This window comes from Hydractinia symbiolongicarpus, chromosome 2 (genome assembly GCF_029227915.1).
Source record: "Hydractinia symbiolongicarpus strain clone_291-10 chromosome 2, HSymV2.1, whole genome shotgun sequence".
In the NCBI taxonomy this organism is placed as follows: Eukaryota; Metazoa; Cnidaria; class Hydrozoa; order Anthoathecata; family Hydractiniidae; genus Hydractinia; species Hydractinia symbiolongicarpus.
Genome location: NC_079876.1, coordinates 6,967,705 through 6,993,586, shown reverse-complemented (window position 1 = coordinate 6,993,586; position 25,882 = coordinate 6,967,705). Strand labels below are relative to the sequence as shown.

At 32.3% G+C, this 25,882-nt stretch overlaps 1 protein-coding gene across 5 annotated transcripts; it reads left to right on the top strand.

Moving 5' to 3' along the window:
* Positions 1–965: 965 nt before the first annotated feature.
* LOC130629354 (uncharacterized) lies at positions 966–24,874 on the top strand. 5 transcript variants are annotated; one of them, XM_057442508.1, is made up of 33 exons: positions 966–1,768; positions 5,429–5,470; positions 5,548–5,650; positions 6,583–6,733; positions 7,006–7,189; positions 7,420–7,467; positions 8,111–8,149; positions 10,501–10,534; positions 10,672–10,743; positions 11,116–11,153; positions 11,473–11,499; positions 12,847–12,918; positions 13,291–13,350; positions 13,952–14,050; positions 14,150–14,266; positions 14,612–14,710; positions 14,880–15,029; positions 15,161–15,310; positions 15,441–15,581; positions 16,778–16,810; positions 17,118–17,234; positions 18,662–18,712; positions 18,782–18,826; positions 18,944–20,573; positions 20,871–20,990; positions 21,301–21,363; positions 23,106–23,162; positions 23,251–23,301; positions 23,371–23,472; positions 23,960–24,019; positions 24,116–24,148; positions 24,231–24,326; positions 24,672–24,874. In XM_057442508.1, the coding sequence occupies exons 2-33, from the start codon at positions 5,456–5,458 to the stop codon at positions 24,806–24,808; spliced, it is 4,194 nt and encodes a 1,397-aa protein (XP_057298491.1). In that variant the 5' UTR covers positions 966–1,768; positions 5,429–5,455; the 3' UTR covers positions 24,809–24,874. The 5 variants fall into 5 exon arrangements, with proteins under 5 accessions (XP_057298491.1, XP_057298490.1, XP_057298489.1 ...); XM_057442507.1 differs by having other exon boundaries at positions 14,612–14,752; positions 15,444–15,581; XM_057442506.1 differs by having other exon boundaries at positions 14,612–14,752.
* Positions 24,875–25,882: the final 1,008 nt, after the last annotated feature.

Sequence of the window (25,882 nt, the reverse complement as noted above, 5' to 3'; positions counted from 1 at the left end):
TTATGGAGTTTGCTTCGCAATCACGAGGTCAATGGTTCAGTGCACAGCGCAAGCATGTTTAGTAAGTGCCTTAACCACAGCTACGTGTCAAGCAATGCCATGTGAGGGAAATTGGGTAGGCAATGCCGATGTATACATACACATTCAGAACATAAGACCCAAATTTATAACAGTGTCTCTAACGCTGAAGTGGCTATCCTGTATAAATATACCTTTTCTCGATCTCTTCTGGAAGTAAAGCCCTAGTTATGACAGGCGGAAACTGTCTTTATGCTGGTTCATTGCAGCAATTATCTGTGTAAGTCTTAGGCCCAATAACTCGTGTATTATAGCTACTGCTAGGTTTACAAGTCCTGGCGCATAGATAGTTTTCCGTCTCATTTCATGTTTTCGTTCTTTTTTATTCTTACGAACCGTGTTACTTCATGCTAGTTCGAGATGGTCAATGGTTTTTTTCCTGATTATTTTGACAAATCCTTGCAACCATAAATATTTTCTTAGAGGGTCTAACGTCTACTAATATTCTATTATAAGCAGTCTTTCATACAATTATGTCTTAAATCAACAAATTTCTGGCTTTTTTCTATATCATCATCACTAAAATTCAATTTAAAATGTGCGTAAAAGTCAATGGACAAATCTAGGAGAAAATATACTTAAATCCAATTTGAAATATTCTTGCAAGCCCATCGAAAAATTAGAATTTGGACATTTAAATCACATTGTGTATACAGTCGACGCTCGTTATCTCGAACTCCCAAGGGACCGAAAGAAAAGTTCGAGATAGCGAAAGTTCGAGATAACGAGCGTATTTCATGAAAAGTTCGAACTCAAGGGACCGAAGAAAAAGTTCGAGATAGAGAAAGTTCGAGATAACGGAGGTTCGAGATAATGAGCGTCGACTGTAAATATTAAAATCAAAATTCTCAAATGTGTATTTAGGAGTACACGTGGTTGAATGTAAAATTCGGACACTTAAGCCACTTAAGTCCAGTTGAGTTGAGATCCGACTCTAGGTCGACGCTTGGTCTAAACACTTAAATCCAACTTACAATGTGACGGAAAAAAAGTAGAATTTGGACATTTAAGTCGACATTTGTATAAATATTATCGAAATCAAATTTTAAATGCGCATTCAGGTTGATATTCGTGAAATTAGGACACTTGGGTCGACACTTGATCTAAATACTAAAATTTAACTTGAAAGGGCATTTAAAATGCGCCTTTAGTTATGGTATTAGGTCGACAGTATTTTAATTTATCAACTTGACATTGGCGCAAAAGGTGATGGGAAATTTCATAAAATTCCGCGCCAATGGCCTATAATTTTACAATTCGTTCCTAGTGTTATTGTGTAGGTCAATCTCATTGTAATTGGAGAAGAAGCTGGTAAAAAGTTAGTTTTAGTTTGGTCTTTGCATGCCTTACTTGTTAGGGGAATTGATCTTCGAAACTTTTTATATACGATTGGGAAGCCGAGAAAAATGCGCCAAAAATCAAAGTGCGGGAAAAAAAAGTATTGATGAAGTACCGCCGTGGGTGCACGCTCATAGCCTTGGGTCAGGAATGTCGACTTAAACCCAAAGCAGCTAATATTTGCCGTATTCAGCATTACTAATTGATTGTGGTGGAGAATCATCAACATATTGAAATTCATTCATTTGGAGGAACCAGCCAGCCAGCCAGCTAGACCAGGAAGAAGACGCTTTGACATTACATGTCAGGAAAATTTGGATTTGATAACTATAGCTAGCCATCTAGCTAGAAGGTATTTTACGTTGTAGCTAGAGTTTTAATTGTTAATTGTAGTTAGCTATTTAGCTAGCTAGCTATAATTAACATGAAGTTTAAAGGTAGCTATCATCCCTCTTGATTTTTTTATCAAGACAAGCCAATCATGGTAAACAACACTTCTAGTACAAGAGGGACAATAAGCCACACAAACGCCCGTATAATATAAGGGCAAGTGCAAACAACTCTTTAGGCCACGATAAAAAATAGAATAAATCAGATTTTTTCCCAGGATTTTTCGATCGGAGCAAGTAAAGTCGTTCACAGGACCAAAAAACAGTATAGTGCCGCTGACAAATATTTTCCGTTTTTTTTTGGACTTGCCGACTCTGGTTGTTATTACTGCAAGCAAGCCCGTTGAACATAACATTTTTTTGAATGTGGCAGTAGATAAAATTAGGGTTTGTTTTCGATAACCACCTTCCGAATTCACCTAATTGATTCCCGAAAACATCGCTTTCTTAATCATGTTTCCTGACAACAACAAAAAGACGAACCTCAAAGTTGTATACTGTTATACACAGAAGTCACCCTAAAAATTCCAGGGCACTCCTTACAATGTATGTGGATTTTCAGCCCCCTTCTTGTTAGCTAGCCAGCTAGCTAGGTTAATGGACCGCTCCCTCAAATAAGGTATCCCTCAAATGAGGCATCCCTTAATTGAGGGATCTTTCACTGTTTTTCTCATTTCACACCATAATATGCAAAATTGGAGTAAAATTATGACAATTAAAGAGAGTTCATCCAATGAATGAAAGTTTTAACCAATGCAAATTAAACATTCTGCAGTGTGATTTTCAGGAATTGGGTAATAGCAAAATGACCACAATTTAGACCAATGTTTGCAGACAGCAAAATAAGTATCAAAGTATCAAAGAATCCCTCATAGAGGGATATGATCCCTCATATGAGGGATAATGCCTTATTTGAGGGATCCCTCATTCACAAGGTTTTCCCTGACTGTGATGATCGTTTCAAAATTGTATCATCATTTTTTAAATCGTTTATGGATCGTTTTATGATCAGAAAAGAGAAGCGATTTGAAATTATTTTAAAACAATTGTTTTTTTATGTTATTGATTTAAGCTGAAATACAAAATGAAGTGGAAGCGAATAGGAAACAATTGTGAAATTATTTTAAGGATATCAGCCCTTGTTATTTAAATATACTTCATGTTGACAGACTTGTGTTTCACGTCAGCATTTTATATTTTGTTTTGCGATCGTGCGCACATGCACACAAACAACAGTTAAATTAAGAGAGAAAATAGGGCAAAACTTTCATAAGTTCAAATTACATCCAACTTAAAGAAAATTCATGTCAGCAAAAATTTGCCAACGTGATTCTAGAATTTTTGTTAACATGTCGGCATTTGCCATGTCAATTGCTGAGTGCCAACGTGAATTAGAAAGGCTGGATATATATGGCAACCCCTTGAGGGTCATATTTTTCAAATTTTCTTTGGTATATTATATATATTTTATACTTAAAATGGGAATTAAAAATAAAGGGACTCCTGAATTAAAAATGATATTAAGATATGTTACAGCAATATTAGCCAAGAAGAAAATTAATCGTAGTCATTTGCTTCATAAAGTTCTGAAAACATCAATACCTTTCATTTTAAAATTAAAACTTCCATGCCTTTGCCTCCATTCTAACCTTCCTTCCTGTCTCGATGTTTTTGTTTGTCTCAATAAACCTAGTTGGATGAGAAAACCTAATCTGACATTTGTGATAATCTCTTACACAAAATTTCATCAAACAACGAAAGAAAATTGGTGTTATACCAAATAAATAATTCTATTTTTGCTATATTTCCTTATCAAGTTAATAAACAATTATAATTGATACTTCCAAGTTGGAAATTTCCCTCTCTTTTTGACTTTCAAATCATGCTAGGCTAATCAGACTAACGATAAAACCTTTCGTTTTATTGCCAACATTGGATAGGTAAACAAAACTCCATCACAGGTGTTCAATAGTTACAGTCTTCTTTACACAAACAAGAGAATTGTTTTTAAATCAAGACAGAGATTTTTTTCTGATGCAATAATCACCTTGATTTTCCAAGAATCACCGACAATAACACTTTATGAGAATCAAAACATAAATTTTCTGTTGTGAGAAGCAAAACAAACTTTTGCAATTTAAAATTAACCTTAATTTTACTGGAAAGACTGTATTTTAACCTTTGCCATTGATCTAGCACAATACTAGTATGCCATCACAAGTTCAAAGGAGTCTGGAGCGAATTTAGCGAGCCTCAGTAAAGCTTCAAATAATAAGTTGTTATGGCTGCCATTTTTTATTTTTTTATTTACTGGTTTATAAAGAATATACTTAATGCAATGGTATGGTTATTTGAGCTTTGTTTTATTGTTACATTCGATCGCACAAATATCATTTTTCAATGCAGGAATCTCTTTTTTCAACATTGGATATTTTTGCATGAAATTTAAAGAGAGTTAAGCACCAAGCCATGATTTTTCGTTGTTATCATGTTATCTGTTTAACAATAAACTGGGCCTAAATTTTTGCATAACTTATTTTTTTTTATAAAACATTCAGTTATTAATTATTCATGGTGTTTAATTGGGTGTAAAGCGTGTGGCAAACGAACGCAACATTTGATCCAACATCATCCAACATTTGTTGTTGCAACAATGTTGTGATCGTTTGCCCACTCACACGCAACATGTTTCATGATGTTGGACGATATTGGATGATGTTGCAAGCTCGCCCAACATTTTTGAACCCAATCAAAAATTCTGCACTACTTCATCCAACATTTTCTTTGTTCAAATTAATCCTGCTATTGTTTAAATTTTCACACCACTTGTTTTTAAAAAAATTCTGAGAAATCATACATCAAGAACATGAAAAAGGATTATGAGAGCACTTTTTGTTTTTTTAAAAAAAAGAAATGGCAGCAGAAACGCCGGATTTTAAAAAAAGTAAAAAAGAGAATAATAAAGTTTGGACAGATGAAAAGACAGGGATATTGATCGAATTATACAAAGAAAGACTGTGTTTATGGAATGTGTTTATTGAAAATTATAAGAACAAGACAGATGTTGCTATAAAAGAAATAGCAGAGCAAATTGGTGCTTCTGTTAGTGCTATTAAAGCGAAGATTACTAGTCTGAGAGTGCAGGTAGGTCGAGAAATGAACAAAATTATAAAAATTTCTCATTTTAATAAAAATGTTGTATGTTTTTTCTGTTGTGGGCAAATGATATGCAACATTTGATCGCAACATCGTGCAACATTTAATTGTTGGGTGATGTTGCATAAAATGTTGCGTTCGTTTGCCCAGCGCTTAACATGCTTTTTGGTAGATTTCTCAAATTTAAATATTCAGTCGTAACAGTATATATTTTTTTATATTATTATATTTTTTTGTCCAACTAAGGGCTACAAAACTTTCTTTTTTTAATACAGAAAGTGAGGAAATATCGAGTAGCTATATAATGAAATAAAAGCCTAAAAATAGATAAATCAGTCATAAAACAACTAAGGACCTTATAAACCTTATAAACTTCTTGCACTCAATGATTTTTCAACCAGATCTGAAATTCTTGCTCTGCTTTTTGGTACAAAAAATTTAAGTAAATGTAAATATTTCGGTTTTAGGTATCAATTTTAAAAAGTAGAAAAATAATGGCACTGAGACAGGTATATAATATCAGATTTTTATCTTTTGCTTTCTAGTAGTCATTTCGATATCTTGAAACTTTTTATTATTTGTTTAGACTCGTAAAAATAGCTTCTCTAATCAAAAACAATATGAAAAGTATTGTCTTGAAGGAGTTGACCAGGATGGATTTGAAAAATTTCGTATTAATGAGTTCATTGGTAAGTTGGTTTTATGTAAATAGGGGCATTTAAAAAGTATGTTTGCTCAAATATTCACCATATTTGACCACCTCAAGTTCACTTTTGGCATTGCACCCGCACAACCCTAAACAATGAATTAAAAAACATGTCAAGGAAAATAAAAGGAACATTTCTTTTTTAAAATGCGAATGTACACAAAACAAATATACCCTTGTTCGTTTTTGTTTGTTATACTACATGACACCCTCCCTCCCCTCGAGGCAAACATACTTTTTCAATGTCCCGCTCTCAGATTCAGTTCTTGCGACAATTGTATTTGAAAAAAGTTGCTGTGGGTGCTAAAATTATAGTATATAGTTTTTCAGTATTTTTTTTGTTTACCAAGAAACAGAAAAGAAGCAAACAACTTAACTCTGAAGAGAAACAATTAAAATACAAAAAGAACAAAAATAAATGCTTGTTAAACATGATTTTTGTATGGAGAATTGAGGTTAAAATTGACTTTTTTGATTTTTTGTTATAATTTAATAGGCACATTAAAAGCAATCAAATGAAATTTAATTGATTGCTGATTATAGCGCAGAAATGAATGTTTACACATGTGGCTTGAAACTGTCTCGCACTAGTGACGTCACACTTTTTTCTAAACACTGCTAATTTGCACCGATTCGTTTAGGAAGGTAAAAGGCTCATTTTAAGCTAAGGTTGTTTTTTGACCTCAATTCTCCTTTAAGTAATAAGTAAATTTTGTAATATACTAGTCGTTAGCGTGTGGAAAATCCGTCCTTTTTATACCGCATTGCGTGCTTCTCGCTATTGCGCAGCTAAGCTACTATTTTGCGTGACAGACAGACAGACAGACGTATACAGGTATTATAATATAGATATATACTTAAAACTGATTTGGGACTTGGAATGTGTGTGCCACTTTTCTGGTTATCTTCTTTCAGGCTTTGGTATCTTTGCTGTAAAGCGTTTTGAAAAGAAAATGTTTTTGTTGGAGTATCCAGGGGAAGTGATATCTTCACAGGAAGGAAAAAGACGATGTGATACCTATGATGCTACATTAGGGTCTTATTTATTTTTCTACAACAAAATTTGGTGAGTCTAAAATTCAGCTACAGAATATACTCATTACTATATTTTTAAACTTCCAGTGAGATAAAAATTTTATTGATTATGCCATAATGACCATAACCTTCAACATAACTTCAGCAATTAAAATAACAGTTGGTCATCAGACATGAGCAATCATTTTTACAAATTGATTGGACAAATGGAAGCCAAAAATAAGAAACATTATGTAATCTCTGTGGAAACATTCGAGCAGCTTTCTTCATTTCTGTTGATATATATTTTGCATGTGTTTTCAGCATTGATGCCACATTTTGCAACAGGCTTGGTAAATTTGTTAATGACAGCATCAAACCAAATTGTGCAATGAAAGGGATCAAAATAAATGGTCAAACTCACTTATGCCTTTTCGCCTTGAGAGATATCGAGATTGGAGAAGAAATTCGATATAACTATAATGCACCAGGGCTGTTGTGGCGTAAGGTTAGCTCTTTCAGTGAAAAATATCAATCATTTGCAACTCAGGAAAATTCATTGGCAGTTGAAATATTTCTTTCTTTTGTCTGATGTGTATTATACTGTTAACACAACAGAATAGCCAAATCAATTTTTAAGGGAAACAATAAAAAAAAACGCTTTTTTTTTCTCTTCAATTCACACCCAGGGAAGTAGATTTCCTTAGCCACAGTCAATTTTAGGTGACTTTTGTTTAGACTCCATTATCTAAAAAAGTCTATAATCTTTACCATCTAAAAAAACAGGTATGCTTTTTTTAATACTTCAAGGAAATTAATTTTCATCAGAACTAATTTTTGCGAAGTATGCAGGTCATAATATTTCACAACAATTAAATTTCGCGAAAGAAGAACTTAACCGCATTTCCTCTTCTCATATTATACCATTTTCAGGGGCTTTTTTCTGTAGGAGAAATAAATTAAAACTACTGAAGAAGTTAACATTTACATATCTATAATATATAGTTGCTAGGAATATTAGAAGAAAAAGTTGGCGTAAATCGTTTTTTAAAAAAGAAAGAAAAGTCCAAATTTTGCGGGAATTAATTTTAGTGATTTTGCGAATATTGAGTTTCACAATAATTTTTGCTGGATCTAATTTTTAGCGAAATTGACAAAAACTCACAAAATTTGGTAAATTAATTCTCGTGATAATGAATTTCCTTATGGTAGAATAGTTTAGGATTTTCACAATTGTGTTTATTTTTATTTTATTAATTTTTTATTCTTAAAATTGTGTTAGTGGAAGTCTTTTGTGTTTATGTACTTTTAAAGTACATTTTCTTGTGCTCAGCACTCACAAGTTGATACTATGGAATGCTTGTTAGTGTGTATGATTCTCTAAAGCTTGTTTAACATTATTAGCACTATAAATGAATTTTATATTTAGCAAAGTGAAGAATTTAAGCAGCAATCAATAGCTAATGAGGTTAGAATCGACTCAATTTTCTTCAGATTGAACAATATAACTTTTGCGGAACTTATTTTTGCAGAACTAATTTTAAAAAACTTGGCCCTGTTTGCAAAATTTACCCACTCAAAATTGCACTAACCATTAAGGAGACAGTAACCCTTTTTAAAATCCGAAATTTCTTTTTTTACATATTCAGTTACTAAAAGTTATTTCTAGACTATATGTCCATATGATTCTTATTATAACACTCTTTTCAAGATTTTATAGCTAAAATAATCTTTTCTTTCACCAAAAATATTCAGCTACAACAATTCCCCTTTTTAAACTCAAAACGTCGTGAATAATATGAAGTCTGCCAAATATCGTTCCATTGCTTGTAAAATTATACAGAATGAATGACAAAATTATTAAAGGGAATCCTTAATATCAACAAAGATGGCGTGTAACATAGAATTTTACAACATTATTTATAGTACAGCACTGTGCGAGCTCCAACTTCCTATAGCTTTTCGTTGTTCTTTAAAATTTTCAGACATGTTTGGTATTCAGACATGTTAAGAAAATATTCTGCACATCTTTTCCACATGGTTAACCCAAAGATCAGTTAAAAGCAGAAGCTAATAAAAATCATGAAGTTGTAAAAAGCTGGATTTTTTTCTTGTTTATTATACATTTTTAACTGGAAATTTCTGCCGACTTAGATAGATAGACTTTCATAGTAAAAATATTTGTATACATAAAACATTGAGTAAATGATGCAGCTGTTTGGACTGCTAAAAAGAGGTTACTACCACCTTAAGTTGCAAAAATATTTGATATCTTTAAAGAGAATGAGTAAAGTGATAATGTTTAAAACATGTACACTTTTTTTTATAAGAACCAGGAAATTGGGTTTCATCCTGAAGTGTTCTTTTTTTTACTCGTTCAGCCTGAAATTGTTCTTATTCTGTTCTTAAATTTTCAATATTTTCATTCTTTAGAAATTTTTGCAACCTAAAATCTAAGTTTCATAAAATTGCAACGATTGATTCTGTGAAAATTTAGAAACTGAAAGATATTTCTCCATGTTTCTCAGAGAAAAAGAGGAAAACAGAAAAGCATTTTATTTAATATTTGATTTTGGTATGTTGTTGATAAACATTTTTTTATAAGCAACTCCATTTTTCATTTCAGTCTTTTTGTTAAGGGTAAAATTTTGATTTACACCATTTACACCATTTAAAAAATTGTTTCGTAGACTGCTTGTTAGATTATCAAGGTTTAGGGCTTGGTTAACTAACTTTCCAAATTTTCAGGCTGGCTAGTTTCCTAAATTTTGAGCCAAATCTTCTTATCAGCCCTTAACAAATTTGTCGCTTATTAAAAAAATGCTTTATGTTATCTAAAAAAAAACTTTCTTGTCATCATTTTCCTTACATTTCATAAATACTGTATTGCTTTGAATAAACACCCAGGTGTGTATTATATTTTTTAGAGGGTGTGTCTATTTGGTGAATGTGTTTAATAAACTTTGGTATTTTTTCGTTTCTCTTTCCAATGTAAAACATATTTTTCACATTATCAATATATAAATCATCCATTTTGTTATTGTCAATTATAGCATTGCCCATATCTATAGGTTTTATATCATTGGTGAAATTCAACATTAATATTATGTTTCAAATGAGTGGGGAATTCAATTAAAGGAAGATTTGCGGAAGAACGTTTTGCGTTTTTTGCGGTTTTGGCTCAAATCGCAAAAGTGTATTCCCGCAAAATGTTGTGATATTAGTGAACCCGCAAAATTTTCGTTTTGCGAGTGATAATCGGCAGAAGAGGGAAACATTATTAGTATTTTAGATGTATTATTTTCTTATTGTTTTTTGTTTACATGTGAATTATTTTTTCCATATTGCATTGTACATCATGGTTATGTCTCTTGAAAGAAAATCTAGATTAACAGCTTTAACGATTCATTCTTTATTTCAGTCTTTTCGATACAGCATTTGTTTGAATCATAATCTGGTTTGTTAAGCTACTCTGATACTCTGAAAAATATTACTCACATTTGACAAGCTCAAAAGTTTTTTCCAGCAAAAAGGATTAATTTTCACGAACCGCAAAAGTTAATTCCCGCAAAATGCAAAACTTTCTTCCGCAAATACTTTCTTCCTTTAAAGTAGATTGCATTGATTTGAATTGATCCACATTTCTTTCATTAGAGCTTCCAATTGCAAATTTTGCATAAAATCGCTCTAATAGCAAAAATTTGTTCTGCAAAAAAAATTAATTTCAGGCCTTTTAATAACAAAAATAAGTTGTGCAAAAGTTTCTTCCTACAAAATAAAATGCTTAAAAAATTATTGACATGAATTATATATGTATAGGAATGGGAATGTACTTATCACTCCAACATTAAAGGTATGAAAATGTTCCATCATGTTAGAGAAGGCAAAGAAGCTGTTGATTTTTACATTTTATGTGTATTTATAAAAAATTCCCAATACATTCTCCTATCATGAAAATAAATTAGGAAGGATGTGATTTTATCTGTTTAGAGGACATTGATTTCCAATGTATTGAGAAGTGTGAGAGGAGACATGGAATAGATCAAATTATTATAGAACCTGGTAAGACAAACTTTTGTAATTCTTTCTAATTTTTTGTGGTAATGTTTATGTGATATGTGACTTTAGTTCAAAATTTGTCTTCCACTTCACAATAGTCTGTTGCAATTCTTCTGTAAGAAGGTGAACATCTTTATTGACATGTTTGATATCAAGGTTCTTTTTGTTACAAGATTTCTCAATAACTTGTGGACTCTGTTTTGTCACTTCAAGTTGAAGTTGACTCGTGTATAGAAAAAATGTTCCTGGACTAGGCTGCTGATGAAGCCTAATAGCCTAGGAAAAGTGTTCAGCCTTCTTTTCTCCATCCCACAGGAGCTTTCGTGTGTAGCACCAATGTCTTCATCATTGCCTTAGCTTGAAATAATTTTCTAGAAATTCATTGCGAAGTCAAGCCAGTTGTGAAACCTCAGGTATGTGAAGTGATTATTTTTTGTTGTGTTTCTAATTTTATCTTGAAATGCCTATTTAGAAAAAATAATATATTTTGGCTTGATCAATAACTTTTGTGTGGATTTAATATTGCAGGTGCATGTTTTAGGGAATCGTATAAAAAGAATAAATAAAAGTTTAACAAAAAAGTATTTCATTTTACCATCAATGTAGCTGTGTGAGTAAGTGGTTGCTTATTAAATGCCACAAAATATTACAGAATTTAGTCTACCATCAGTATAGCATGGCCATGTATTTAAGCAGGGGTTGAATTACTGATTGAAATGTGTCTTTTTTAAGGTTGACTTAACATGCAATATGTTTGAGGTGAGTTTCTTATTTATTTTAAAGAAGTTCCTATCCCATGAATGCATTTTTATTTCTCATCTACTTTAATGTTATAAATATTCTCAAATTTGTCATTCGAGAAATTTTATAGAATTTGCGAAAATTTATTTTCGGGAATCTATTGTTTTTGGATATTTTGATGGAATTTATTTTTATAGATATTGTGTGACCTTTTATTTTAAGAAACACGGGTTTAGTAAACATGATGCTCAAAATGCCAAAAACTTAAACATTTAAGAAACATTGCCAGCCTGTTGGTAGGAAAGTCCTAATTATACTGCTACTTTGTAAGGTGTGAAGAGATTAAAAATGATACTGAATGAGATTATCATAAAAAGAGAATTATTGGAATACATGTTGTGTAAGAAACACAAATTTAATAAACATGAGGCTCAAAATGCTTAATAACTTAAGAAGCACTTCAGGCTTAAATGGATAATTTTTTCGGAAACATTGATTCTGCCTTGCAAAACCTGTTTCCTGAAGAAGAAAAACGTGTATACCTTTTCTGCAACTAAGTAGAAATTGAAATTAGATTAAGATGTATATTTGCCTTTTAAAGGTGACATTTTGAAAACAGCAAATAAGCATTTTGCAAGAATATTTGCGTATCAAGTGAAAAACTTTTTTCGTGGGAATTTATTTTTGCAAATAAGATGCTAGTTTGCAAAACTCAAAATTATTTCTGCTTGCTTAAATTTCTTATGTTAAAGTAATTAAGTTTTCAGATGTTTATGCAATGTAGTAATTTTGGCAGTAAATGGTTCTAAATTTATGATTTTTACTTAACTGAAATGGAAAATAAACTCTTTAAAAATAAAGGTTGAATAAGCACATGATGCAATTAAAGGTGACTTTCTGCTGCAATAAAAATTCCTGCAAAACAGAAACCTATACATAAAATACTGCAGTTGCTTGGTTCCGCTACTAATTATATTAAAATTTTCCTGTCTGCAGAAAAAAAGTCTAAATAATTTCTACCTCTGGAGCAGAACATTTAATCAACCAGTCAGGTTTCAAAGATCACTGTTTTGTTCCCCTCCATTTGGTTCTTAATTAAGGTTGAAATCTGCCTATATCAAGTCTTATATATTGAACTAAAGTGTAACACTCAAAACTCACTGTTCTATTCCCTCTGATTAGTTCTAAAGGTGAAAACCTTTATATTAAACTCGTGCATAACCATATCTATACTTATTAAACATGCAAACTCATAATTTTTAATGCACCATTCCCACCAACAGGCTAAAGACTAACCTCATAAAATAAACAGCATATTTTTAACTGGGTTTTAGGCAATGCCTAACTATAATTGCCTATTTTTAGGAAATTCCAAATAGTATTGATGGTTATGATGATATAAAGGATGTATTGGATAATTGCCTTCAAAGTTTAAAGGTTTGAAATTTTCGGTGCAACATCAGGCAAAAAAAGTTATTGTATGTTTAGTGCTTGTTTGGCAGCGATTTTGACGACTACATTATCCAGATTCCTGCAACACCAGATTAGCTTTTGGCTGGATTACATTCTGATTTGTTTATTTTTCTCATTTTTTTTATTTTTATTTATTATTCTTATTTTGCTGATGCGATTTTGACAACTATTATGATTAATGTCACCATGCTCATACAATTGTCAAGCCTGTACTTCCATTGTAAAAAGACAACCTGCCCTGTATAGTTTAACGGATATTATTATATCAGTATTTTATCATTTCCTTGTAAGGGATTTTATAGTTATAAAATGTGCTTTTTTAAAATTTTTGTCTAGAATATGAAACCTCAAACATTGAGCCAAACGGATGATGGAATTTGTATTTTTCCCTCTTTGGTATATATTTTTATTACTTATTGTGCAGTCCCTTAAACTAGCTCAGGCCTGGCGTCACTCGCCGAATGTAGCTATATCAACCCTGCTACCAGTAACACAATTCATCAGGAATCATAGTTTTAAGGTCTCCCAAAATGTCTCAAAGTTAATCTAATATACTTCGTTATATATAAGACTTACACTTAACATTCATGAAAAAACGAAGAAAAGACGTTTTAGCATAACAATTTTTTAAATATTATAGCTTGTGGTGTAGTGATATCTGTAAATGGTTTTTTACCTGCAACATTTGTTTAAGATTTATACATGACTAAAAAACGTTATGAAATATCACCTAACAATGTAGAAACGTATAGAAAAGAAATAGTTTTCAAACACAAAGCATTTAAAAGATAAAAAGGTCAAGAAGGCTCTTCAAAATGGTCATCACTACACAGACTTCCAAGATGGAAAAAACTATATCAGACAGACAGACAGACAGACAGACAGACAGACAGACAGACAGACAGACAGACAGACGTACAGCGAGTTTTATAGTATGGATTATCAAACTGTAGTTACTTTAAATAGTTATTATTGTTGTTATTTTTTATGCTTATAGAAATCGCAAGCTCCATTGAGAGAAAAAAAGCCTGAAGCTAATAATATGGAAGAAAAATCTGATGTAACAACAATTAAGCAAAATTGTAAAGGTGTTGAGGTATAAAATCTTTTTAGTAGCTGTTTAAAAATATTGTGATGTTCTCAACATGGATAAATTATCTCAAGAAAAAGCCCACAAAACAATTTTTTTAAATAGTTCTGCCTCACTTCACTGAGAGAAGAAAAGCCTTTCTCTGTTATTGTTGAGGAAACATGGACAAAGGCTGTTAGTCCAATGGCTGCAAATACTGTTGAGATAAAATCTGATGTTGAGGTAAATAACTGGCTATTTCTTCGGTACAAACAATTCAAACCTGGATGCTATAAACGCTTGATTCATTTCTTTAGAATTTTGGGACAGTCAGAGTTGAATTTGGATAATTATTTCATAAGCAGATATAAACTTCATTTTTTAACTATTGTGCATATTGCATATGTGCTGTTTTTTATCATCATCATAAAGCTTGTAATTAGGTGAAGCATACAGGTTTCACTTCAGGTACCAATGAACACCTAAATTTTTTAAGTAGTTTAGTCAATATTGTGCACTTACAACACAGAGAAATTTTCTCAAAAAAAAATAGTTAACAGTCACTTTGAATAATCTGTTTGATTATAGCATTGGCTCACTTCACTGAGAGAAGAAAAGCCTTTGTCTGTTATTGTTGAGGAAACATGGACAAAGGCTGTTAGTCCAATGGTTGCAAATACTGTTCAGGTAAAATCTGATGTTGCAAGAGTTCAGAAACATTGTAAAGAGGTAAATAGATTTTCAGTAATAACTGCTTATTTCTGTGCTCTAACACAGAGAGAGAAAGCAAATAGGTGATAACAAAAAGCACTTCAAGTTACCTCTTTAAATAGTTACATATTTCTTGTGTCTATAGGATTGGCAAGTTTCGCAGACAGAAGAAAAGCCTGGAGCTATTTCTGAAAGGAAGACCTCGGCAAATGAATATGATAAAAAGCCTGCAATCACTCTTGAGAAGAAGAAACCTGATGTTGCAAGAGTTCAGAGACATTGTGAAGATGTTGAGGTACCTAAATTTTTAAAAATAGCTGCTTAGAAAACTTCCTGCTCTAATATGGAGAGAAAAAGCAAAAAGCTAATAACAAAAGGCACTTCGAGTTACCTATTTAAATAGTTACATTTTCCTTGTACCTATAGGATTGGAAAGTTTCACAGACAAAAGAAGAGTCCAAAGCTATTTCTGAAAAAAAGACCCTGACAAAGGAATTTGACCAAATGCCTGCAATTAGTCATGAGGAGAAGAAGCCTGATGTTGCAACAGTTCAGAAACATTTGAATGCTGTTAAGGTAAAGAAATTCTGTATAATACTTATCAATCATTGCACTCGTGAACTTTTCTCAAGTAAAGAAACTAAAAATAATGTCATTTTTAATAATCAATCGCTCTAAATATCATTGCTATTTTTAATGCTTCAAGCAGTGGCATACCTTGGTGAGAGAAGCAAAGCCAAAAGCTGTTATTATGGAGGAAACCTTGACAAAGGCTGATAATCAAATGCCTGCAGTTACTGATGGCAAAGAACATGATGTAAATAAGCAAAATTATGAAGATGTTGAGGTGATTAAACTTTTTAAAATAGCTTTTTTTGAAAACATTGAGATGCTTTTAACATGGTAAATTTTTATCGAGTAGAAAAATAGTGATAAAAGATTGGTAGTAGTTGTGTATTCTTGAAATAGACAATATATTATACAATGACATTGAGATTAAAACTGTTTTTTTATGTGCATTGAACATTTGAGTACATTCTATATCTTCAATTATTACCCTGTCATAACCTTGCGAAAAGGAATTAAACCCATTGGTGAGCAGATGCCAACCTTTGACTGTTAAAAAAGCGAAAAATACATTTGAGGATTTTCACAAGTATAGCTTTCTTATTTAGTCCATATACGTGAAACATACTTTGAAACCCTCGATCAATAGTTAACAAACAATTTAGTCTTTAGCACAACGTTGCACGATAGATTTGCCACTGTATCGCAAAGCATTGTAAATAACTATTGAATATTTTAAGTCCAGAGCGCAATGTTGCACTGCGCAATAGTTTTGCTCCTGCGGTTAAGTCGCAAAGTGAGGTAAATAGTTAAGAAACTTAAGCACCCCCATGTACAACCCCATATTTTCAGGCGATAGTAACAAATTTATGTTAATTAGTATTGCCTAAATAGTATGTGTCACCAGTATGTGTCACCAGTATAGCTTTTTGTTGCTTAAAACATTCTGTTGTTATATGCAAAATCAAATCGATTTGATTTTCTGTCTTGTTACTGGTAACAAAGAAATATGCTAGTTGCAAAAAATGTTACTGGTAACAAATTTGTTGTTAGCAGCAAAAAAAATGTTTAAAAGGTTTCTTTGTGTCAGCAACAAAATCTCAGTCAACATTTTTGTGTGCAGCCAGTTAGAATGCAGTAATTATGCCAAATGTTTTTCTTGTTGTAATAGAAATGTTACCTGTAGCACAGATGTGTGGTGACACGACAAATTTTTTAGGCCATATTAACAAAATTGGCCTGTGTCCTGTGACTTTAAAAATTTTTGAGTAAAAATAAAAAGGTTTAAATTGCGCAACGGTGCACAGCAGTGAAGTGCACAAAAACTATAAAGCAATGACTCTAAAATCGCAAAACCCTTTGTATAGACAAACATATTGGGGCGAATTATTTGTGGAAATTGCTGGTTAGAAGAACCCTTTTTGGTAGTTGAATTTTAAGTTAATTTCATCTTGGAAATTGTAACTTTTTATTTAGAAATTGATTATGGAGGAAAAACCAATGGAACAAGTTAGTCACTATTTTCTCTTTATATTCATTACTATAGTTTTATTACCAGACTGATACAAAAATCGGATACTATGAAAGAATCAGATGATTACTAACCGGTTTGGAAAGCCAGTATTAAAATGGTAACATTAAAACGTAAACAAGAAAAAAAAGATTTTCGGACTCTAAGGATGATTTTGATACGATATTAAGAAAGTTTTTAAATTAAATTTGTAGTAGAAATTATTATCCCTTGTGTTTTAAAAGATTTCAGATGTCTGTAAATGATAAACATATTTATGAAGCATTGATTTATTTTTCATTGTAGTTTGATGTATCAGATGATTCTGCGTTGCAACTGGACCCTGATGTTGAGGTTATAAATACAGATAATGAATCATCCACACTAAATGTTGAAACTCCGTTTCATTCTACTCCAGTCTTGGTATGTGTCGGATGATAGGTTTTATTTTTTAATTGTTAACAGACCTTGACGTTCTAACAAATTTAGACATAATTCAATTGCAAATTTTAATTAAAGTGAAATTGTGATGCCTATAAAACTTTTAGTGTGATTCAACCTTCACATTCTTCAATATGCTTGAGAGTTTATTTGTGTGTCTATGTAAAAATTTTCAGAGAGAATCTGTTCGACAGATTGCAGTATATACATACTTGACTCAGTTATCTGAACTTTTTGTTATGTTTGTTGTGTTTCCTTTTTAACTAAAAAAAATAAAAAAATACAATATTAAAATTGAGGATATACAATATTAAGATTTTTTTATGCTGCTTTGGTAAAATTTTGCATTAATTTGAAGATTCTTATAGGAATTTAACTTTGTGGATCCAAAGTAAAAACCGTAAAAGTTAGTTATATGTGAGGCCTTTCTATTATGTTTTAATAGAATATTTTTTCTGTTGCTTTATTGGGAAAAACATGACTGGACTGTTGGAAAGTCTTTGTCAAGTAATCATTTTATGGAAACATCTCGATGGGGATAGTTTAATTGTCTCGTTGTTATTTCTGCCCTTGGTTTGCACTAGGGGCTAAGTAAGTTTAACAGGTTGTTTTTAACTTAAAACCGTAGTCAGTGTGTCCAGCGGTTTGAAAAACCTGGAAAATTTTTTTGAGATTGGGTGAAAAAGTCGGAAAAAAGTCAAGAAGTTTGGAGATACTTTAGCCTGAGATCCTCACTTTGCCTGTAAATTGGTGTTATTAACACTGCTGGTGTAAAATACATAGACGCTATGAGTTAAAGTTTAAATTTACACTGATTTAGGATTAATGGTGCCAGTAACATTAAAAAAATTAGATACCCGATGGCCAGAAAGACCCTTTACTCTTAGCATTGGAAGGTTTGACTATGGGGTATGGGGTTAAGACCCTCTACCCTCAGCATACGAAGAACTTCTAAATTTCAGCTGAAGCGTGCTTCATTTTTTGACACTTTTCAGCCTTAAATGTTCTTGTTTGTCTTCTGAAAAAGTTTCGAAATTAGATATTTCGACAAGAAAATAGGGAAATTATGTGGTCAGATTTACCGATAAGGTTTAGTAGGATTGGAAGAAATATAGATGATGTTGAAATTTTCTTATTTTTAAAACGTGCAGGGCAAAAAAAGAAAAAAAACAATTTCGAAATGATAGATTGTTCAGATCTAGGAATTCAGGCTGAGTATGTTCTTAATAGGTTGTCAACTTTTGGCAAATTTTTAGCCTCACCGTTCTTATAAACTGTTGTTATAAAAAGAAATATGTGTATTAAGAAAATGTTTTCTAGGCTAAATAGTTATTTTCAAATATTACTAAGCAAAATTGTCGTTGGGGTATAACTTTCCTTTGGTAATATCCTCAAAAATGTTTTTATAGGCACGAAAGAAAAGAAAAAAGTGGTCAATAAATAATTTTGTGCTGAAGAAGGTAAAGTTGTATTTTTTACATGCATCACTGACAGTGAACAACATCTCACAGAGGAAGTTATTTTTTTAGAGAAAAGTAAGACTTGGGAAGGATTCTACCAAATCACACAAAAATGTGAGTCTGCACCATTTAATTTGAAGCGCACAAGCATTCACAAAAAGCAAGCATTCTATTCGTACTCAACCTATAGAGTAAACTGTTTTTAATCCAAATGTTATCCTACATTTTTAGCTCTCCAGTCAGAAAAGGATAAAGGGGCCAAAACCCCATAGGCCTTGTATGTTCTGTGGAGTCCATTCAGCGGCATTGAGTCGACATATTAGCACAGTTCACAAGAAAGAGGATATCGTTAAAAAAGCCATGGAAAAACCGAAAAAGGAAAGGCTTCGTATGTTTGATTCATTTAAGAAACTGGGAATAGAAAAGTTCAACTTCGCACAGCTAAATGAAGACAACCCAAAATTTTACAGAGAGAGAAAACAATCAAAATCAGAGTCAGATTTGGTGAAATGTTCAAACTGCAAAGGATTTTACGGAACAAGGTATTGGATACGACATGTGAGAGACTGTGGAAACGGTCAATCTGTTCCTATAAAGTTATCTTCAATGAAAGTTACTGAACAATTCACATGTTCTGATGAGTTCAGAAAACACATCGTGAATAAAATTAGGGACGACCCAGTTGGCGATTTGTGTAGATCTGATAGGGTTATATTAGACTATGGTAAACATAGTTATGACAGAATCAAAAGAAGACACGAGAAACAAGAAGAAGTAAGAAAGTCAGTGCGAAGTGAACTGAGGCGCATTGCACATTTATATATGATTTTTAAAATGCAAAATGTAAAGACATTCTTTAAGAACTCAAGTGATATGTTGAAAAGGGAGAATTTTTTGAGTCTGAAAGCGGCGATTGAACACTACACAACACGGGATGATGACACATTAAAGGCCAGCCTAAAGTCATCCATTTATTATCTGCTGAAAAATTTTGCAAAGTGTAGAAAAGGAATACTACTTATTCACAATCAAGATGCTGATGCAAAAGCTATCGACGACTTTCTTACTGTTTTAGAGTTAGCCAAGGATCATATATTTGGTGAGGCACAACAGGCTATACATAAGAAACGCCAGATTCGTTTAAGGCGACCAATGGCACTTCCACTTGAAGATGACATCAAAGCACTAAGAGGCCACATACTTGCAAAGATTAAGCAAATCACATCTGATAATTTTTTAATGTTAGATACATCAGCCTATATAGAGCTTAGAGATGCTTCATGTGCCCGTTTGACTTTATTTAATGCACGTAGGGGAGGTGAAGCTGCACGTCTTCTGTTGTCTGAATGGGAAGATGCAAAGTCAGATGCCTGGATAGATTCGCAACGTGTTGAGGCAATCGAAGATCCCATCGAGAAAAAGTTAATGTCCACATTAAAAATAACATATCAAATGGGTAAAGGCAATTTTAAGCTTGTCCCTGTTTTAATCCCAGAAGATGTACAAAAGGCTTTAATAATGTTAGCTGACAAGAAGATCAGAAAGGATGTAGGAATTTCTGATCAAAACAAATACCTTTTTCCCAGTACACAAGGATCAGAATGCCATGCATCTGGGTGGCATGTTATACAGAACCTTTGCAGCAAATTGGAGTTAAAATCAAGTGGAACGATCACAGCTACCAAACAAAGACACCGGGTGTCTACTCTTTTTGCTTCATTGGAGTTATCAAAGTCGGATCGAGAGGCCATTTTTACACATTTAGGGCACTCAGAAGATATCAATGTAAATGTGTATCAAGCCCCAGCAGCAATCAGAGAAATCACAAAAGTTGGGAAGCACCTGACAGACATGGATAAAGGCATAGACTTTTTTTTTTCAATTAACAATATGAGACTGGTAATTTTCAGGCAATTCATATGTTTAAACAGTCTTTTAATTCCCAGCTTCTTGAAACATATAATAGACAATTTTATGTACTTAAGGTACTTAATACTTGTGTTGCATTTGAACGTATAATTAATACAAATATTACACGCTTGTGCCTAGGAAGGAAGTGGGAAGTGTTCAATAGATCATTTTTTGGAAGGCTTATTCCAGTAAATATAATAGGATAGTTGTATGTGTGGACTGTCATGTTTGTTTTCTTTTTCTGAAGGTGAAAACGACGTTATCCACCCACAAATGCCGTCGGAAACTTCAATATCAAATTCTGCTTTGACTACATCAAACGAGAGCTCCTCTGCTGTTCTTAAAGAAACCTATCAACACAAAAATGGTAATAACACTAACTGCTATGAGCTGGTAATATAATAAAATTTGGGTCTGGTCTCTAAATTATTTGAAATTGAGAACATGCCAACCACCATGGCATATTTTTTGACTAAATGATTCTGTGTACAGGTGTCCAAATTATGTCGCCAACTTCAATGTCAACTTCTGCTTTGGATACATCAAATTATTCCCCTAAAGTAAACTGTCAGCAACGAAATGGTAGTAACTGAATTTCAGTGACATTTGCGCTTGTTCTTTAAAAGTTTTTTTTTACTTTAGAGCATTCCAACCACTGTATTTTTAATTTATTTCAGATTCTTCTGTGATTTTACCTAAGAATTATACGAATAAAACAGTCATCCAGCAGGAACAAAAAGGTGATAATTATCCAATTATTTATGAATTATTTACCAAATTTGTTTACCAAGTGTTTAAATTTGGTACACATAAGTGCATCACTGTATCATGATTGTATAATAACTGCTTATTATTTTATATCTACTAGCTGGGAACCCAGTGTCGCTCGCCGGGATGATTATTTCAGTATACAGAGAAACTTATCTTTATTTGTTTGAGAAAGTTATGACGATTGGGCCATTTATATAATAAGTGAAGCGTTGCATTCTGGATGTAACCTTATACAGCATAACTGTTTGGTTGGTCACGGCTTTCTGCAAAATTTGTTTTCTCCAACATAGGTGAAGCGGTTAGCATCTATACAAAAAACAGTTAAAAATTTAATTAGTTCAACCATAGTCATCATATATTCAAGATTAAACATCCCTCAGGTCCATTTCGTGAAAATGAAAAATGCTTATTACATTGGGTACAAAAAGGATTTTTGGCTTGAAAGTTGTTATGGGGTGCTTTTAGACTAATGTAATATAATTGGTATGAAAAACCTTTTTGGATAAGTTATACTTGCTGAGTTACAGAATTTCGGCATTTTCGGAGAGACTTTTTGAAGAAAATAACAGATTTTGACCGAGAAATATGTACAATGTTTTTCAGCAAAATGATGTGATCAAAGGATGTGCGCATGGTAAAAAAATTTCAGAGCAACTGAGATTGTAATTATATATTTTAGGCCACATTTTCATATCCAACGACCTGGCTTCCCTGATTAAAACACTAACCTATTATTTTTTAAAAAATAAACCCTGTTCTAGCAAAAAGAGTCGCCCAATAGTTTCTAATTCGCGGAATAAGTTTTCGTGAAAGTTACAAAATTGAATTCAAACTTTGGATGAAATAAAAACACAGGCTTCAGCTTGTCATACACCTTTTTTTATAAGCATAGTGTATTTTGAGCCCAGCCGCAATATGCTTATTTTTTTCTTATTTTAGCCTCATTTTATCTTTTTTTTTCACATATAACTTACATAGAGTTTTTGAAAAGGACGATGGTGTGGTAAACATTTTTTACATGCCAAATTCATAAGACATTGATGTTCTTGATTTTTGTTCCTTTTTGTCCTTTTCAATGAATGTTCTGTATAACATTTTTGCTTTGGAAATTTTTATAAGGAATCTCAGACTAGATATGCTTTTAAACTTTATGCTTATAAGAAAAAAGGACCGACCCTGTCCTAGCAAAAAACAGCAACCTGGCATTTTTTAAATGGCACAATAGAAAGAAAACAACAACGGGTGAACATTGTCATAGGTAAATTGGTGGCAAATTGTTTTAAAATTTATAACGAGAAAAAAATTTATTAACACCTAGCCACAGTAAAATATTAGTAAACAGGTCAATAGACTGTTGTTGCATGAACACTCAAAGGTACAGCTAACCCAGCTACATTTAAGCATGAACACAACATAATGAGAAAATTTTACGGGTAAGAATCCACGGGTCTGCCGGTCCTCAGATTTTCGCTCGTCGTAGAATCGCTATTTCGTGGGTTTTTAGCACGACATCACTCGGTGTGACAGACAGAACACGGGTAATATTAATATAGAGGTAGAAGATAGATATATACAACACTGTTTATCTCGTAGAACGTTTTATTTTTTAGTTTCTATATTTTCAGTCAATCAGCAAAATATATAATTATTTACGTCGCTAATTCAGGGTTTTATATATTATCTTCAGTAATAAAAAGTATTCTTTATTTAGATTACTGTTTTAGAATGAGAACGGTCAACAAAAGTAAACCCGAAGAACTCCAAGGAGGTACATTTCTATGAATTTTTTTGACAAGAATTATGTTTTGTCAAATATATATCAAGGGAGAAAGTGAAATTTGTATGTACGTTTTTAGATTACGAAAAGGTACCCAGAAAGAGGAAATTTGATATGAAATGCGAAGAAGGTAAATATTAGTGACAATCAATTTAATGGTACAGACAAACAAACAATAACTTCGCTACTTATCTCGTAGATTTGAATGATTCATCTGATGAAAATTTTGAAATATTGAATCCGTCTGAGGAAGAAGAGAGTAGTTCTGATGGTTATGAGAATTCCCAAAACAAACCGAAAGGTAAAATATCTGATAAAGTTCTTAAAAGTAAAGTTATATGTTGTACCCAAATAAACGACCAAGATTGGGACGAAGGAGGTGGTTTTTCAGAAGCACTCGATCCGATGTGTTGATCAGAACTTCTTTCTCCCTTTAATTTAGTCTAGCTTAAGGAAAAAAAATTGGCGGGAAGAAAACTGGTTAGTAAGAGAATTCAATGGAATTGGCGGAACTTAGTTAGTCCATAAAAAATTTAAAAATATTTTTTTTAGAAAACGTGTTTTTTTTTCTTTGTAAATCAGGCAATATTTTTTAATACAAAGTTAGATAAAAGGTAAGCCACTCTTCAATATCGAATTCATGTCCATTAAAATCCAAAACATTGGCGGATAGCAATAACAAAATTGGCAAGAATTTTATTTAGCGTCCGGAAAAAAAAATTGGCGGGAAATTGATTTGGTGAGAAAAATAATGTTGGTTGATTTAATTACATTTCCTTACACACTAGGAATCGCCCAAGGTCAACGTCGTAGAGGGAGACCCCGTAAAGCAACTAGAGAAGCCTTAGGTACTTATACTTATGTCTTTAATATAGACTAACCTATGTGGACTGCTTTTGTGTTCAATATATCGAAAGTATCACACGAATTTTATTATTCCATAGAATTGAATCAAAGAAAGGCTGCAAGCGTTCCTAGTAAATACATTTTTATCTTACGGTCTTACGATAAGATGTTAGTATCAACTGACTTGTAAATAATAACTGTTTGTCTTGTTAGGTCGTGTTAATTTTGTTTGGTCAGATGTGTTAAATGGTGAAATCAGGCGTGCATTCAAGTGTTACATACATCGAAAGGCAGAGAAAGCAATGCCATGTGAGTTGTGACAAAAAAGTTAAGCAATTTGCTGTCTCATTTTGTATAAAGTTGTGGATGCGATTTTTGTTATTGAAGAGATATTTTCACGACGGTGATCGAGAAGTGCTGTATAAATTTCTTCATTAGGGAATATTCTAATAAAATGTGGAAAAAAACAATTCTTAAATGGGACACTGCGATTTCGTTGAAAACGCTTTTCTTTTGTGTTAATGTGGATATTAGTATCATTTTTTTGTGCTGGGATCCATTTTGTTCAAAGAGAGAAAGGTTTCATGTCATCGTAGAAAAATGAGATCTCTGATGCAGAAAAAAAGTAATCAAGTTTATTTCATTTATTTCTAGCTCGAAAGGTGATGGAAGATTTCATTATAAAACACAATTTGCCACTGACGTACGATAGTGTAAGGGTAAAGATTGTCAATGAAAGAACACGGTGTGACAAATTGAAATTGAGACGCGAAATCAATATGAACATTTAGAAGGCCTATATTTTACACTTTTTTTTAATATATCATTTCTGTTTTTAATATATCATTTCTGTTAAATCTGTCTGTCTGATTTCTCCTCCACTCCTCTTTGCAGCAATCTGCTCGAACTAAATATTAGGAGCTTCAATAATTTGGGCATGCTGTGCAAAAGTAGACCTCTTGAAATAGAGGGGGGAATGAGAAGACATATTTTGAGGCTGAAATAAGAAGTTTTCATAAGAATAATGAGGCTGACAAAAAAATAAACGTGCACACAAATACATATTATGCTCATAACAAAAAAGAACTCAGCAATTCAAAAATACTCGTTTTTTTATAAGAAAGACATAAGAAACATGAGGCTAGAGTATATTCGCGAAATATTGAGCAACTTGGCAAAGTTTTAAAAATTTTTCACGAGACCGTTAGGTCGACATTTATCTGTCTACCTAATGACGCAAAGTTGTAGAAAAAACGTTATGTCGACAAATAATGCTAAAAATTTATTTAAATAGAATTCAAACGTTCTATAAGAAAATAGACTGTGTCAAAAATTATTGCAGAGTCAGTTCTACACATCAGCTTCTCCCTTAGCCAAATTAATGGTGTCGACCTAAAGTACGTGTTTACACACTGTCGACCAAATCCTCATTTAATGTATTATTTATATATATATATATATATATATATATATATATATATCATATTTTCTTGCGTTCACAACATGATACTCGTCACAAGCCGCCATTATGTGGCAATTTTTTTGTCGGATGAAACCCAGTTTGACGTCATCTCCAAGATGGCAAAAGAAGCCCCTTGAACATGTTTCCCCAAACTCATATAAATAAATTGGAAGAAAAAGAAAAGGGTTATATTATTGCAGCTAATTTTATTTACTGTTCGAATTATTTTTATTAGGTCTTGATACTGTTTCTTTTCATCCACGAAGAGACACATGCCCAAAGTGTAGTCATTTCGTTGCATGCAAGCGTCTCGTTTCCAACTCTCTTAAACTCGTTGCATGGTGCAATGACATTTTTTTTAAAATACCTCACGTTTTTATTTAATCGAATGAATTTTTTTGCA